Raw genomic sequence first — 18139 nt, forward strand, 5'->3', positions numbered from 1 at the left:
CCTGCCATAAGAAATGTTCTCTGAAGAAGAATGCTGGAGCAATCAAAATATTTCGACTGTCACCTCCTCATCTGCAACAGATTATCTCCAGCAGATAATCCAGGCCGCTGGGGCCGCCTGCTGAACGAGCCGCTTATGTAATGTCTGACTGCTGCCCCACTGTGGTGGGACCAACCTACGACGACACGACAGCGTGCGATCCACGCAATGTAGAGCGCAACACTGCTGGCACCGGAAACGCTGCAAAAATACCGCCATACAGTAAGGCCACGCTCACATCTCCAGCCTAAGGAAAGCGCTGGATAAGTGGTACAAACAATCAGAAGGACCCCTTCGATTATTAAAGGGTCTGGCTTCCATCTGGCGTCATTTTTTAAAGTGGAAGAAAAAGTTCTGAAAGAGGTGCTATTCTTGCGATCTAAAAAACAGACACCAACAGGACCCCATAGTAATCAAAAGGACCCCGCGCTTCCCTTTGCACTAGTAACGAGAAGGAATTTTTTTTTCCCCATCTCCAAAATCCTATCCCAATATGTAGTTGGTGTAATAATATTATCAAGTACCTCCAATTAGAAATGTCTTATCATAAGAACTATACTACATGTCACTTACTCCATTTGCAGGGCATGGCAGTAGCTTAGGTATCCATGGTGACAACCACTAACTGTAAATAAGAGCGGTCGTAACCATGGATACCTAAGCTACTGTAATGCCCTGCAGATAGGGTAAGTGACATAGCTTATCCGAAGAACTATATTACATTTCTAATTGGAGGTATTTGCTACTTCTACTAACGCGACCTTGAGGCATTTCAGTTCCTGTTCCCCTCTGGTTAAGAGGATACCTTTCAATGTTGGGAATAACACTTTAACTGCAATAAGTCACAATTCTCAATACAGTCATGCCGGAAAAAAAAAAACAATCTTAAAAGGGAATCTATTAGCAGAATTTTGCTCTATAATCTGAGAGCGTCATAATTTAGTGGCTGAGATCCCAATTCCAGCGATATGTTGCTTACTACGCTGGGTGTTTCTGTTTCGGCGAGGAGATGAATGGGCACAGCTGATCTCCTGAACGCTCTACTGCTCCATTGTTGTACGGCACTGTGGGGAGGCTGACCTGACAGAGGCACTCAGAACAAGAAAGAGGGTGCCATATTGAGAGTGATCATTAGAGGGCAGTGGGGAGCTTGTAAAGGGTAGTTATATAACTGCCATGAGAGAGGTTATGTAACTGCCAGAGGTCGAGGTCACTCTCATTGGTCAGAGGTGACTGTCAGGTGACAGTGGGCGGGGCTACCTAGGCCGTGAGTATAAAGACTGAGGTAAGCTTCTAGAAGCTTCAGTCAGCCAGGGGAGCTCACAGGTTAGGAGAGTCTGTCACACAAAGGAGACGCCTCAGAGACTTTGGACAGTGGAAACGGTCACGGGGGGTGACCCTATAGGACATTGGTCACAGGCAGAGACAGCCTGTGAGGACCTGGATTATTGGTGGACTTTGTAAGGTGAAACGCCATGGTGGATTGGCCTAGGGCAGCCACGGCGGATAGAGCCACGAAGTACGCCTGATGGAAAAAAGTGTACAAGTGACGGTACCCGGGCCTGTCTGCAGGAGGATAACAGTGTGAAACATCTGTTGTTTTGTTCTGGTCGTCGTGAGGGCAGCCAATAAAAGCAAACCTGATGAATACAATTCCTGCCTCTGTCTCGTGCCTGTCGATGTCAAGAAGCGGGTCACCCCCCCATTCCTGTGAGTACAGCACACCTCCGCTGCCTACCAGCCACACCACCTAAATTCCACAGCACGCTACCCTCCGCCCCAGCCTGCCACCGGTCTCTACAACAGACCCGAGTACCTTTACTTGTTCTGCGTGTCACCATCGTGGTGTCCCCTGTGGTTCTCTTCGCTGTGGCTGCCCTAGGCACCTTCACCACAGCGCTTCACCACCCAGAGTACACTGTTGCCCTCACCCTCAGGGTGTCATTGTCTGCTGCCATCTATTGGGTCCCCCCCCCCCCGTGACTGTCTTCACTGTCAGGCTCTCTCTGAGGGCTCTCTGCTGCCTCTCTCCTAACAGCAAACCCTCCTTTCTTGTGAACTACCTAGGCTGTGAGTATAAAGACTGAGGTAAACTTCTAGAAGCTTACCTCAGTCTTTATACTCACAGCCAAGGCAGCCCCGCCCACTGTCACCTGACAGTCACCTCTGACCAATGAGAGTGACCTCGACCTCTGGCAGTTACATAACCACTCTCATGGCAGTTATATAACTACCCTTTACAAGCTCCCCACTGCCCTCTAATGGTCACTCTCAATATGGCACCCTCTTTCTTGTTCCGAGTGCCTGTCAGGTCAACTTCCCCACAGCACTGACGTATGGAGCGCAAGTTTGGTGCTGCACTCGGACATCCTTGCATCTGCAGCGTGTTAGCGAGTTCAGCTGCTGCACTCATCTCCTCCTAGCCGATAATGTCTATGACCGGTTCCCTCATTCTGGTGATCAGTGGGGGGTCCCAACCTACTTGACAGTTAGGAGCTATCCTCTAGATGCCTGCAAAGTACAGTCAGGAAGTAGGCCTCAGTCTAAAGACCACTGCACAGGTGACCAGATGACCCTGGGACCAACCTCCTTCACAATAATAATAATAATAATAATAATAATAAGTAATTTTTCAAGACAAAGCTTTAATGTACCCAAGTTTAAAAAAAAAAAAAAATTAGTGTGTGCACCCAAATCAGTTAAGTGATCGCACAAGTGTAATAATTACACATGGAGAGCAGATTTACACACTTCAAACCTTCATTAAAAATCCATCGTCTAGTCTAGAAACCTGACTGAATACTGTACAGGGGTATTCCCATCTCCAAGACCCTATCCCAGAAGTAGGTGTAATAATATTATTAACAAATACCTCAAATTTAGAAATAGTATAGTTTTTCTGATTCACTATGTCCCTTTCTTCATGTGCAGGCATTGCAGAACCTTAGGTATCCATGGTTACGACCCCTAGCAACTAGCTTATTGTCACTATATCAGTGGTCGTAACCATGGACACCTAAGGTCCTGAAATGCCTGCACATGAGGAAAGGGACATAGTGAATCAGAAAAAACTATACTACATTTCTAAATTGAAGGTATTTGCTAATATTATTACATCTACTACATATTGGGATAGGATCTCGGGAGAAGAGAAAACCCCGTTAATGAAATGATACGCTCATGTCGGGCATTCCTCTCTTCTGGGCCCAGACTTAATTTGACAAAGCGTCTCTTATCCTGAAGGAGCCAAATCTCAAGTGCGACAACACTGGAGACCGTGTAATGCTTCACTTCCCCTATGGTGGCGCTACAGGATAATATTAAACTCTTGACGCCAACATTGGCGGCCAAGATGGTTTATTTACATGGGGGGGTATTAAAAGTTTCAAAACTGTTACAGATGCCGGGATGTTCTGCACTTGGACAACTCATAACGGAGAATAAGCTACAAAGATCTTAGCAATTTTCCAACGCATTTTACAAGCAGCAGACACATTTGCACACTGTAAACCCCCCGGGAATGGTAATTGATGGCAGCCCGGGCATAAATCACACTGCGGGTCTGACAGACAGCCAAGACCTTGAGAAGATACGACATCGTAAGGCTTTAACGGACGGCTCGGTAACGGAGCAGAAGAGATGAGCGGTAAACATCGGGCGATGGGAAACCGGGGGGGCTACGGTAAACCAGTGGGAGGTGGGGGGGGCTACCATAACATTTTCTCAAGAACCACCTGATCTTGTCAATTTTGCAAAGCCTTAATTACTTTGATTTTTACAAGACTTAGCAACTTCTCCGCACAAATTGGGAGACATCAGAACCCAGTGCGCGGCACTCCTGGGAGTCGGAGGTGAGCAGACGTGTTGTGTGTACGCTACGGAGTGAGGCAATTAAAGATGACACTGATTAAAAGCACACAATATGGAAGACGGACGCAAATTTGATGCAGATCCCCCCCTCAATTTCCCAATTTACATGCTTCCCCTGCCCATCAAACCATTCTGACATCAAAGCGCCCCGCAGCATTTAACCCCTTAGCCGTCTGCGGGGGGGTGGGGGACCATTAAAGGCTGCGCATTTACTGGATTCTAACTCATTAAAGCCTGCATTAACTCGCTGCTTTGAAAGAGTAATTTCTCGGAGGAGCGGAGAAGAAGTTTTTCAACTTTCTGTGTGGTTTACTGACAGGAAGAGCCCGTTTTAACTTCTGAGGCCCCTGGCCCCATCTAACGATCTCAGCCGCTTCCCAGACTGTGGTGGGTGACCCCGTCATTACAATAATAGCAGCACTGATCAGATAACTACAACTTTACATGGAAAGAGTGCGCAGATGGGATCACACCCGGTAATTACCACTGGCGATAATACAGAAGTGTAGGATGCCCCTTGTGCCAGTCTGCAAGAGGCGGTGGGGGGGCGATGTGGTGCAGCCGCAAAAGGCAGCACTGACACCGCCGCCGTGCAGTCAATCAGGGTGGCAGAGATGGTGGTTTTTGTAGTTTTTTTGAATGGTTGTTAAATGATTTTTTTCTGCAAAATAATGCTACAGTTTACAGGGAATCGGTCACCCTTTATTCTCAAAAATTGTTGTTGACTCCCAGGTTGTAGCCACACACATCATAATGCCATGGCATATACTAGCCAGAAGAGAAAATGCCTTTTTTTACTTTGAGTATGCTTTTGCTTTTACTTTAGCGTAGGAACTCGCAGGACAGCTGGGATCCTCGACGTGAGTTGGCAGAATTATCCACCGATACCTCACAATCCACATCATCCAGAACCCTACTCCGCATCGGTGTATTTTATCCAATTAGATTACCATTAGAAATTCTTGCTCTAGTAGTTCCACAGGAGATCATGGCCAGCATGGACACAAGATTCCCTTAAAAGGGTTGGCTCATGTTCTTAAATGGTTTGCCTCTTATTAAAAAGGCTACTGGCCACTTCTGCAGTGTCAGAGACCTTTTTCCTAGACAAGGAATGTGCCCCACTAGAAGGCAGACTTCAGGTGCCCCTCTCAAGCCTCAGTCGTCTGCGTTTATCCGATGCTGCAGAGAATAAACGCACAGGACAGTGCTCCGTTCAGATTAGCGGGGAAGCCATGTAATCTTCAGGCGCACCGTAACCCCCACCATGGAGCCATAAGGCAGAGGAAGAAAGAAGTTGAGAACACCCCCCCCCCCCCTTAAAGAAGAACCAGATGGAGGAGCCCTGATAGATAATTTGCTTTTATAATAAAACCCCAGTTGAAAGAAAACCAATAAAAAAAGTTAAAAAAAAAAAAAAAAATACATTACAAAAATTACATCTAATAACATGCCACCTTCTATCCAATGTCGCAACCCCCCTTGACAGTAGTGTTGGCAGTGGAACTACTGGTCCCAGCAGGACGGAGGGCAACATCATTGGATGAATACACCAACACTAGGTGTGTGACGGAGAAGGAGAAATCCAGCTGACGAGGATTCTACCCTAAAGATGGTTCATGTGATAGAGCCGTAGTTTACCAGCATACAGATCCCCTCTTTGCCTTCCTACAAGCCCCTCATTCTGGGACGGTAACAAGAGATGGTTTCCCCAATTCCAGCCTCTGACATCGGATAATTGCTCATTATTTGAAGCGGATCTTTCACCAGATTTCACAATATAAACTGCATACATTTTCTAAATAGATCTTAGGCTAGCTTCACACTAGCACATTTTACATGCAGCGCACGGCGCCGCTAAGCCCAGTCCCCTGCCCGCCCCGTCCGGTCATCTCCTCTTACTATCGCACACGGCCGCATGCGATCTACGCACCCTATCTTTAGCATAGGGTGCGCAGGCCGTGTGCTAGTAGGATTTTTGCGTGCGCTGCGCACTTTTGAAGGTGCGCCGGCGTGCGCCGAACGCACCATGTTGCATTTTGGCGCGCTCAGCGTGATAGTAGGAGGAGATGACCGGACGGGGCGGGGCTTAGCGGCGCTGTGCGCTGCATGTAAAATGCGGTAGTGTGAAGCTAGCCTTAGACATGATGAGGCCGGTGTACTCCTTTTGAAAATCAGTGTCACAACAGTTATATAACCATGGTAATAAAATGAATATTTTAGGAGTCCTAACGATTGTCATTATAATATTAGCCGCGAAAACTTTAGCGCCTTCCTAAAGGAGTAGCTTGTAGAGTAGTGTAGGAGTAGTACAGCAAACCTGGCAGATGTCGGTCTTGTTGCACAGCCGGAATCTGCCTGTAAAAGGAGTGACTGGAGAATTTATCGATTTAAAAGCCACTGCCAATCACTGACGGCAGCACGTCAATCTTGTGACTGTAGTGTATGCAGGCACCAATTTTTATCAGGCAACCGCAACGTGATTGCAGGGTGCACATGGGTCATAACAGCAGTTGAGGACCTGAAGACGGACCCCATGGCTGTCTCCTTTGGCTGAGCTGCATAGAAGATTAGAGGATCTCCCATGAACATCCGGGTCGCCCTATGCTCTATACGTGAGTTGGAAGTTTCTCTTACAACGTAAGCCTATGGGGGCCTTATTCTGACGCTCCACAGACTTACATTATCATGTAGAGCGTAGCGTGGCCAAGCGAGTCTGCAGAGCGGTGACTGAGAAGAGGACTGGAGCGGCGCTGAATTACAACGACAGCGCTGGTGGGGGGAGTATATTAACGCTGACATTACAGCAGAAAAAGCTAATGTGAGGCCTTCTTTAAAGGGAACATATCACCAGTTTTGTGACACAGCAGCTAAAAATATCTTATTCAGCATACGCTGAGCAAGATGATATTTTTAGCTGCTATGTCACAAAACTGGTGACAGGTTCCTTTTAACATTTTCTATATACAATACAGCAGTACTGCATTATATACAAGAGGAGATCAAGTGATCACCAGTTCAATTCCCTTAAAAGAAGGAACTAAACTAAAAATATAAAAAAGGACACACACATTATTATATATAGACACATACACACACTAATTTACATATATATACATATATATATATATATATATATATATATATATATATATATATATATATACACACACACACACAGTGCCTACAAGTAGTATTCAACCCCCTGCAGATTTAGCAGGTTTGATAAGATGCAAATAAGTTAGAGCCTTCAAACTTCACACAAGAGCAGGATTTATTAACAGATGCATAAATCTTACAAACCAAAAAGTTATGTTGCACAGTTAAATTTTAATAAATTTTAAACATAAACGTGTGGGTCAATTATTATTCAACCCCTAGGTTTAATATTTTGTGGAATAACCCTTGTTTGCAATTACAGCTAATAATCTTCTTTTATAAGACCTGATCAGGCCGGCACAGGTCTCTGGAGTTATCTTGGCCCACTCCTCCATGCAGATCTTCTCCAAGTTATCTAGGTTCTTTGGGTGTCTCATGTGGACTTTAATCTTGAGCTCCTTCCACAAGTTTTCAATTGGGTTAAGGTCAGGAGACTGACTAGGCCACTCCAACACCTTGATTTTTTGCCTCTTGAACCAGGCCTTGGTTTTCTTGGCTGTGTGCTTTGGGTCGTTGTCTTGTTGGAAGATGAAATGACGACCCATCTTAAGATCCTTGATGGAGGAGCGGAGGTTCTTGGCCAAAATCTCCAGGTAGGCCGTGCTATCCATCTTCCCATGGATGCGGACCAGATGGCCAGGCCCCTTGGCTGAGAAACAGCCCCACAGCATGATGCTGCCACCACCATGCTTGACTGTAGGGATGGTATTCTTGGGGTCGTATGCAGTGCCATCCAGTCTCCAAACGTCACGTGTGTGGTTGGCACCAAAGATCTCGATCTTGGTCTCATCAGACCAGAGAACCTTGAACCAGTCTGTCTCAGAGTCCTCCAAGTGATCATGAGCAAACTGTAGACGAGCCTTGACATAACGCTTTGAAAGTAAAGGTACCTTACGGGCTCGTCTGGAACGGAGACCATTGCGGTGGAGTACGTTACTTATGGTATTGACTGAAACCAATGTCCCTACTGCCATGAGATCTTCCCGGAGCGCCTTCCTTGTTGTCCTTGGGTTAGCCTTGACTCTTTGGACAAGCCTGGCCTCGGCACGGGAGGAAACTTTCAAAGGCTGTCCAGGCCGTGGAAGGCTAACAGTAGTTCCATAAGCCTTCCACTTCCGGATGATGCTCCCAACAGTGGAGACAGGTAGGCCCAACTCCTTGGAAAGGGTTTTGTACCCCTTGCCAGCCTTGTGACCCTCCACGATCTTGTCTCTGATGGCCTTGGAATGCTCCTTTGTCTTTCCCATGTTGACCATGTATGAGTGCTGTTCACAAGTTTGGGGAGGGTCTTAAATAGTCAGAAAAGGCTGGAAAAAGAGATAATTAATCCAAACGTGAAGCTCATTGTTCTTTGTGCCTGGAATACTTCTTAATACTTTAGGGGAACCAAACAGAATTCTGGTGGTTTGAGGGGTTGAATAATAAATGACCCTCTGAATAAACTTTTCACAATTTAAAAAAAAATTAAACAAAGAAATAACATTCTTTTTTGCTGCATTGCATTTCACACTTCCAGGCTGATCTACAGTCCAAGTGTCACAATGCCAAGTTAATTCCGAATGTGTAAACCTGCTAAATCTGCAGGGGGTTGAATACTACTTGTAGGCACTGCATATATATATATATATTTATATATATATATATATATATATATATATATATATATATATATATATATATATATATATATATATATATATATATATATATATATATATATATATATATATATATATATATACACATACACATATACACTCACTGGCCACTTTATTAGGTACACCTGTCCAACTGTGTGTTAAGACTTAATTTCTAATCAGCCAATCACATGGCGGCAACTCAGTGCATTTAGGCATGTAGACATGGTCAAGACAATCTCCTGCAGTTCAAACCGAGCATCAGTATGGGGAAGAAAGGTGATTTGAGTGCCTTTGAACGTGGCATGATTGTTGGTGCCAGAAGGGCTGGTCTGAGTATTTCAGAAACTGCTGATCTACTGGGATTTTCACGCACAACCATCTCTAGGGTTTACAGAGAATGGTCCGAAAAAGAAAAAAAATCCAGTGAGCGGCAGTTCTGTGGCCGGAAATGCCATGTTGATGCCAGAGGTCAGAGGAGAATGGGCAGACTGGTTCGAGCTGATAGAAAGGCAACAGTGACTCAAATTGCCACCCGTTACAACCAAGGTAGGCAGAAGAGCATCTCTGAACGCACAGTGCGTCGAACTTTGAGGCAGATGGGCTACAGCAGCAGAAGACCACACTGGGTACCACTCCTCTCAGCTAAGAACAGGAAACTGAGGCTACAATTTGCACAAGCTCATCGAAATTGGACAGTAGAAGATTGGAAAAACGTTGCCTGGTCTGATGAGTCTCGATTTCTGCTGCGACATTCGGATGGTAGGGTCAGAATTTGGCGTAAACAACATGAAAGCATGGATCCATCCTGCCTTGTATCAACAGTTCAGGCTGGTGGTGGTGGTGTCATGGTGTGGGGAATTTTTTCTGGGCACTCTTTGGGCCCCTTGGTACCAATTGAGCATCGTTGCAACGCCACAGCCTACCTGAGTATTGTTGCTGACCATGTCCATCCCTTTATGACCACAATGTACCCAACATCTGATGGCTACTTTCAGCAAGATAATGCGCCATGTCATAAAGCTCGAATCATCTCAGATTGGTTTCTTGAACAGGACAATGAGTTTACTGTACTCAAATGGCCTCCTCAGTCACCAGATCTCAATCCAATAGAGCATCTTTGGGATGTGGTGGAACGGGAGATTCGCATCAGGGATGTGCAGCCGACAAATCTGCGCCAACTGTGTGATGCCATCATGTCAATATGGTCCAAAATCTCTGAGGAATGCTTCCAGCACCTTGTTGAATCTCTGCCACGAAGAATTGAGGCAGTTCTGAAGGCAAAAGGGGGTACAACCCCTTACTAGCATGGTGTACCTAATAAAGTGGCCAGTGAGTGTGTATATATATATATATATATATATATATTTTTATTCGTCTTATCATGACTGTCACCGAAACCCGGCGGCGTTGAAGGTGCAGCTGTTTGTAACGGTAAGCTGTGCTTGCCGCTGATTGGTCAATCAGCGGCAGGCGCAGTGCTCAATCGGGCGCAGCGCATCTGTAAAAAAATAGCATTAAAATAAAAAAGGTTATACTCACCTTCCAACGGCCCGCTATCTCCTTTCCACGCGCCCGGCCTCACGGTCCCAGTAATGCCTTGCACCTTAGACTGGACAGCGATGTTTCGCGCAAAGCATTACTGGGACCGTGAGGCCGGGCGAGTGGAGATCGCAGGCCGTCGGAAGGTGAGTATATAGCTATTTTTTATTTTAACAGAGACCATGAATACCAGGAAAGGGGGGTGAGGGGGGACCACGCATACCAGGAAAGGGGGGGTGAGGGTGACCACGCATACCAGGATAGGGGGGTGAGGGTGACCATACATACCAGGATAGGGGGGGTGAGGGTGACCATGCATACCAGGATAGGGGGGGTGAGGGTGACCAAGCATACCAGGATTGGGGGGGTGAGGGTGACCATGCATACCAGGATTGGGGGATGAGAGGACCATGCATATCAGGATTGGGGGGTGCATTATTGCATTATTATTAAAACTTCATAAATAAACTACATACATATTCTAGAATACCCAATGCGTTAGAATCGGGCCACCATCATGTATGTATGTATGTTATATATATATATATATATATATATATATATATATATATATATATATATATACATACACACAGATACACACATATACACACATACATATATGTACATACAAACACATAAAAGGAATGTCATATTAACCCAAAAATAGTATCAAGAAAAAAGAAAATAACTCAATACAGAAAAGAAGAAGCCCTCATGCAATGAGTAAGGTGATGGAAAACACTGTTGATCCTGATTAATGTAAGTTAATATGGCTGTGCCCATGGTTGTCTCTTGTACTCACCACACACATGATGTAAGACAGTATAGCACCGGAGGAGCCGATGAGAGCACCAACGATGGTCAGCAGGTTGTTGTTCAGCAGGAACCCTTCAGCACACAGAGCCCATCCAGAATAACTGTTCAGTACGGTAATGACAACAGGCATGTCCGCTCCTCCAATGGCCGCTGTCAGGGTGACTCCCTGGGGAAAATAAGATAATAGGACACATTAAACTGAGGAATCTACCTGCTAAAAGGAGCATGACCTTACTGGCGTCTTCAGGCATCACCAGGATCTGGAGATGTAAATATTACTGACGTGATAACAGCAGTCACGATCTAAAGAGACAAATTTAAAGAAATGAAATATACATGACTGCCCACCCGCCACAGCCCGGCCGTCAGCCTGCCCACCCGCCACAGCCCGGCCGTCAGCCTGCCCACCCGCCACAGCCCGGCCGTCAGCCTGCCCACCCGCCACAGCCCGGCCGTCAGCCTGCCCACCCGCCACAGCCCGGCCGTCAGCCTGCCCACCCGCCACAGCCCGGCCATCAGCCTGCCATAGCTGATTCTGGCCACTCCACCTAGGACTTCCACATTAATTTTATACTGGAGCTATTCGGAATAATCATTGTGTGCTTGCATTGAAGGAAGAACACATTGTTATGCATGAAGGGTGTTGTCAGGATCTCACAGTTACTAATTTCTTTTCTATTGAAAGGCCTAATAAATGGTGAAAATGACCAGTGTAGGTGAGGTCTGAACACCTGGGAGTGGCAACAGGCCTTACCACTAACTATACATACTTCACCTGTCCATAGACAAATGCATGGTTGTTGGGGATCTGACTGCAGAGACCCCCCACTAATCACAAGAATTAAAACATAGCGTCGCTTGTGTAATGGAGTCCATGACAGTCCATGAGACTCATAGAAAGTGGTGCTTGCAAATAAAATAAACAGAGGACACTTGTTCTAGTTGTCAGTGGAGACTCCCAGCCATCAGACCCCCAGTGATCATACAATTATCACTTGTCATGCGAAGAGATATTCTTTATCAGAACCCCTTTAAAGGAAATCTGTCACCAGGTGTTTGCTACCCTAAGAGTAGCATGATGTAAGAGTGGCGACCCTGATCCCAGCGGTGTATCACTTATTCGGATGCTTAAAGGGAACCTGTCAGCAGGATTGTGCACAGTAACCTACAGTGTCAGGTTGGCGCCGTTATAACTTATACTGATTACAATGATACCTTGGTTGCTGAAATCCATCTTGGGAGTTGTTGTGTAATCATTATTTTCAGTTTTTGGCTAATGATATGCTCGTGCTCCAGGGCGGCCTGTGGGGGTCTTCATGTGGTGCTCTGCTTAGCTATTCATAATGCAGACTGCTGACAGGTCACTGATCCCTCACTGACCGGAACACCACTTTACATAATGAATAATATGTACATACTGCAAAATAGGTAGGTTTTATAAAATTTCTTTTCTCTACTGGAGATCTAGCAGTTCTCTAAATGCTGAGCTCTGCATAACCCTGCCCACACCACTGATTGGCTGCTTTCTGTGTACAATCAATGGTGGGGGTGTGGTTATGTAGAGCTCATGAATATGGAGGACTACCTGGCAGTAGGTTTATTAATCCTCAAGTAATAATCTCCTGCTGATCAAACAAGGATTTATTCAAAACAACAGCAAGTAGCCTAGCAAGTGAGAAATCACTGGAATCAGGGTCTCTGCCCCTATATTATGCTGTGCTTAGATTAGGTGGCAAAAATCTGGTGACAAATTCCCTTTAAGTCCTGACAAGTCTCAATCTCTTTCAACTTGCAGTTATTTGGCAATTATTTCTTGAGCTGAACCCCAAGCAGAAGATGAGCTGCCCGGACCACATACCATCAAACACAAATACGAAGTGGAAAACCGTTCTATCGCGTTAGCTAGTCTAGTCTTCTGAGCAACGAGACGTGTAATAGTTTTCAAGAAGAACAAGCAGAAACCTACCATAACAGCAGAGAGGGCAGACACAGAGCCGAGGCATGTAATGCCAGTCGTGTAGCTTGGGTCCAGCATGTATGGGATCATACCACCGACGCTGGCAGCGAGCAAACCGGCATTCAGTGCGTGTCTGCCAGGCAGCAGCAGAGGAGCAGAGTTAAGGATACCTGATGGACAGACAAAGCAGCCATGTTACCTAATGAACACAGGTTTGTTTTTTTGCTTTTTTAAAATGTCAAAATTACTTGATATAATGCAATAAAATCCAGATGCAAAATGCAATATAAAAAAAAACGAATAAATATATAAACATATATATAGATCTATATACACATACCCAGTGTATGAGATAGATGTATATATATATTTTATTTATTTATTTATTTTTTTTTATCAGCGCTGTGCTGATTATATTCTAATGAAATCTCATTGTATAAAGTACAGGTCACACTCTGTGCACACGTGTAATAGGACAGGACGGATTTTGTGTATCTATATCCTGTTCTATTACATGCTGTTGCAGCCTTTTAAAGCCAAGGAGACACCAGCTTGGTCTTCCTGGCATTTCGTACCTCTGGAGCCGGTTTGTTCTTATGTCGTCTCTTCAACCTTTCCAAGAGCGGAGTAATTTACAACACATGCTCCTTCCCACATCTCCTGTACCAGCTCCAGTTGGAGCATCTGCTCTTCGAGGAGGCAGCATCATGGACAATAGAAGCAATAGCTCCACTACATCCATCAATGTCTGAGAAAGTGTCTGATCCATCACCCTGGGCCAATGCCACCTAGTCACACAGGGCGATCAGGGGCGTCTGCCACTAGGATAGATCCCAGTTGTCTTATAAAGCCACTATAGACATCATGGAGGGGGATCCTTGTCAAAGGCTTCTCTATGGGCTAAAACGTTGAGTCATGCTGTATGAACGACTTCACACACATCTCCATTCTATGTTACTAATCTAGATGTTTAAAGCATACCTGGCCTTTTGCAAAACCCCTGTATAAAACATGGTCCGGCAGTGCTCATCCTCTGCAAGTGTATAACTAACTGCTTTTGGTGCATAGATCTACTATATCCAGAAAATGGCCTAATTCTTAGGCTCTGTAACTGAACCATTCACTCTTTTTGAGTGGGCAGTTCATCTCATCTGCCAGCACTATAAGAGCTACAACTTCCTTTCCCCTTCACTTCCCAGCATGCATTTTCCCTGCCATTGCCCAATGGCTTGTTTGCTTACATCTTAAGGCCCACCTCTGTGGAATGCCAGTATGAAGTGCGACAGACAGGAGAGCAGGAGCACAGAGACTAAGGCTGTGGGCCCACGTAGCATTTTAAAACGCTCACTAAAAACCGGACTCCTTCCCAGAAATCACGCTTTTTTTCCGCGCGATTTCACTGCGATTTTCGAGTGCGATATTCAAGCACTTTCCAAGTGATTTGAAGCATTGCTTGGAAAGTGCTTGACAGGTTGGTCACACTCGTCATAGTGTTTGACAAGTGTGACCAAGTTTTTACTATTGAGGCCGCCTATGCGGCATCAATAGTAAAAGATAGGATGTTAAAATGCTAAAAAAAATAAAAAAAATCGGGGTATATTTACCTTCCGGCGTCCCGCGCTGCATTCCCGGGCCTCAGCGTTCCCAGTAATGCCTTGCGAGACCTGTGATAACGTTGGTCTCGTGTTGTTATAGCGATCTCACGAGACCACTAGAGTCACGCGAGACTACGTCATTACAGGGCCTTGCCGCAAGGCATTACTGGGAACGCTAGGCCGGGAATGCAGCGCGGGACATCGGAAGGTAAATATACCCCGATTTTTTATTTTTTATTCTTTTTTTTTTTACAGGGGTATGGTACCCAGGGCCTGGAGGACAGTCTCCTCTCCTCCACACCGTGGGTACCAACCGCACATGAGACGCTTAACTTCCCGCATGGTGGGCATAGCCACATGCGGGAAGTAAGCGATTCTCATGCATTCCTATGGGTGTGGAATCGCGGCAATTCTTTGCGATTCCGCCCAAAAGAATGACCATGCTGCGATTTTTTCCGTGATGCAATTACGCCGCGGAAAAAAGCGCAGCATTAGCACAGCATGTGCGGAATGCCATAGGAATGCATGGGGGGCGTTCTGTACACGATTTTTTAAGCGTTTTCGCGCCGAAAATCGCGGCAAAAATGCTTAAAAATCGCTACGTGGGCACACGGCCTAAGGGCCCTGTCACACATAGCAACGCACCAGCGATTCCGACAACGATATGACCTTGTCAGGATCGCTGGTGTGTCGCTACATGATCGCTGGTGAGCTGCCAAACAGGCAGCTTCACCAGCGATCAGCACCAGCAACAAGCGGGTAACGAGCGACGCATGTCGCTTAGTTAACCACTGTGTACCTTAGTTACCAGCGCGCTGGTGCAAGGAGCTGGTAACCAAGGTACACATCGGGTTTCTAAGCGGCACGCGGCACTTAGAAACCCGATGTGTAATTTGGTTACCAGCTCCCTGCACCAGCGCACTGGTTTCTAACGTACACATCGGGTCTCTAAGCGCTGCGCACCGCTTAGAAACAAGATGTGTACCTTAGTTACCAGCATCAGATCGCTGGTCTCCAGCCTGCCACACGCAGCGATGCGTGCTGGCCAGCGGGAGACCAGAGATCAAGAAAAATGTCCTGGCCATTCCAGGACTATCAGCGATACCCGGTAAGTGTCACACACAGCGATCTCGCTGGTGAGATCGCTGTTGCGTCACAAAACTTGTGACTCCGCAGCGATCTCACTAGCGATCTCGCTGTGTGTGACGGGGGCTTAAGAGCCGCCCACAGTTCCTGTAATCCGACTGTACTGCTAGAAATGGATTGACAATAGGCACTGAACAGCAATTTAAAACGGAAGAAGGGTTGACACTTTGGAATGATTGTTCAGGGGATAAGACACCAGAATTACTACCTAAAGTGATCTGCAGATCAGCTAGTCACTGGTCACAGTGCACAGATCGACAATCTAGAATGACGACCAACATCACTAATCGAGAGGAGGGTAAAGTGGATTTACCTTTATCCAGCATACACACACAACGTGCACAGCCGAGGCCAAGAGGTAATAGCCCCGCTCCACATGTTGTGCGCAGTCTGTGGGGAGGGGATATTTAATATGCCTTGGCAGTATAGTAAGACCGCTTTGGACAGGGATATATGGGAGCTGAGTAATCCGTCCGAGGCCCCTGATCGGCGAGATTCCGATCTCTTTCTTAATTGATGAGCTTAATACAAGAGGTTATCAAAGCTTTGTGCTAACAGTGCAGCTCGCCGGCTGCCAACAAACTGCAGTGGGACCAAAAATATTCAACGAGATCTTGGAACAATTTAGAAGCCATTATCGATTATTATACAGATTACATAACATGCAGAGCCACTTATGCAGACGCAAGGTTCACGGCCCAGTCAGTCCAAATGGAAAAACTATTTCCAGTAATATTTAAAGGGAATGACCAAAAGTATCGAAATGGGTGTGCACGTTGGCCCCAAAACAATGTCATCCTGGGTAATAGGCCATGTCTGGTACTGGTCCATGCGACTGTGGGAAATAGACAATGATTTACTATTTTGGTAATAACCTTCTATTCCAAATCTTCAATGCAGACCTGATCACAATCCTGAAATCCTACAACTACAAAACGAGATTAACCCCTTAACCCCCCCCAAGGGTGGTTTGCACGTTCATGACAGGGCCAATTTTTACAATTCTGACCACTGTCCCTTTATGAGGTAATAACTCTGGAACGCTGCCATGGATCCTGGTGATTCTGACACTGTTTTCTCGTGACATATTGTACTTCATGCTAGTGGTAAAATTTCATTCATATAACTTGCGTTTGTGAAAAAAAAGGAAATTTGGCAAAAATTGTGAAAATTTCACAATTTTCCAACTTTGAATTTGTATGCCCTTAAATCACAGAGATACGGCACATGAAAAACTTAATTAGTAACATTTCCCACATGTATACTTTACATCAGCACAATTTTGGAAAGCCAAATTTTTTTTTCTTAGGAAGTTATAAGGGTTAAAAGTTGACCAGCAATTTCTAATTTTTGCAACACCATTTTATTTTTACGGACCACATCATATTTGAAGCCACTTTGAGGTGTCTATATGATAGAAAATACCCAAAAGTGACACCATTCTAAAAACTGCACCCCTTAAGGTGCTCAAAACCACATTCAAGAAGTTTATTAACCCTTCAGGTGCTTCACAGGAATTTTTTGATTTAAAAAAAAAAAAAAAAAAAAATGAACATTTAACTTTTTTTCACAAAAAAAATACTTCAGGTTCAATTTTTTTTATTTTACCAAGGGTAACAGGAGAAATTGGACTGCAAAAGTTATTGTGCAGTTTGTCCTGAGTACGCTGATACCTGATATGTGGGGGGGAACTACTGTTTCGGCGCATGGCAGAGCTCAGAAGGGAAGGAGTGCCGTTTGACTTTTTCAATGCAAAATTGGCTAGAATTCAGATCGGACGCCATGTCACGTTCGGAGAGCCCTTAATGTACCTAAACAGTGGAAACCCCCACAAGTGACCCCATTTTGGAAACTAGACACTCCCAAGGAACTTATCTAGATATGTGGTGAGAACTTTGAACCAACAAGGGCTTCACAGATGTTTATAACGTACAGCGGTACAATTAAAAAATCATATTTTTCCACAAAAATGATCTTTTCACCCCCAATTTTTATTTTCCCAAGGGTAACAGGACCCTAAAAGTTATTGTGCAATTTGTCCTGAGTACGCCGATACCCCACATGTGGGAGTAAACCACTATTTGGGCGCATGGCAGAGCTCGGAAGGGAAGCAGCGCCATTTGACGTTTTTGGCTGGAATGGAGATCGGACACCATGTCGCGTTTGGAAAGCCCCTGATGTACCAAAACAGAGAAAACCCCACACAAATTACACCATTTTGGAAACTAGACCCCCCAAGGAACTTATCTAGATGTGTGGTGAGCACTTTGAACCACCCAGTGCTTCACAAAAGTTTATAATGCCCGGGCGTGAAAATAAAAAAAATCGTATTTTTTCCACAAACATGATCTTTTAGTCACCAATTTTTTTATTTTCCC

At 45.3% G+C, this 18139-nt stretch overlaps 1 protein-coding gene across 2 annotated transcripts in view; it reads right to left on the reverse strand.

The window, feature by feature from the left end:
- Window positions 1–18139, reverse strand: part of NNT (nicotinamide nucleotide transhydrogenase) — a 154697-nt gene that overhangs the window by 34764 nt on the left and 101794 nt on the right. For both annotated transcript variants that reach the window (XM_073583412.1, XM_073583411.1), the window contains 2 exons: window positions 13030–13190; window positions 11050–11229 (listed from right to left, as the gene is read on the reverse strand). In XM_073583412.1, coding sequence (XP_073439513.1) covers window positions 11050–11229; window positions 13030–13190 — 341 coding nt within the window. The remainder of the gene's footprint in view (window positions 1–11049; window positions 11230–13029; window positions 13191–18139) is intronic.

This window comes from Dendrobates tinctorius, unplaced genomic scaffold (genome assembly GCF_039654945.1).
Source record: "Dendrobates tinctorius isolate UK_male_01 unplaced genomic scaffold, ASM3965494v1 ptg000078l, whole genome shotgun sequence".
Classification (NCBI taxonomy): Eukaryota; Metazoa; Chordata; class Amphibia; order Anura; family Dendrobatidae; genus Dendrobates; species Dendrobates tinctorius.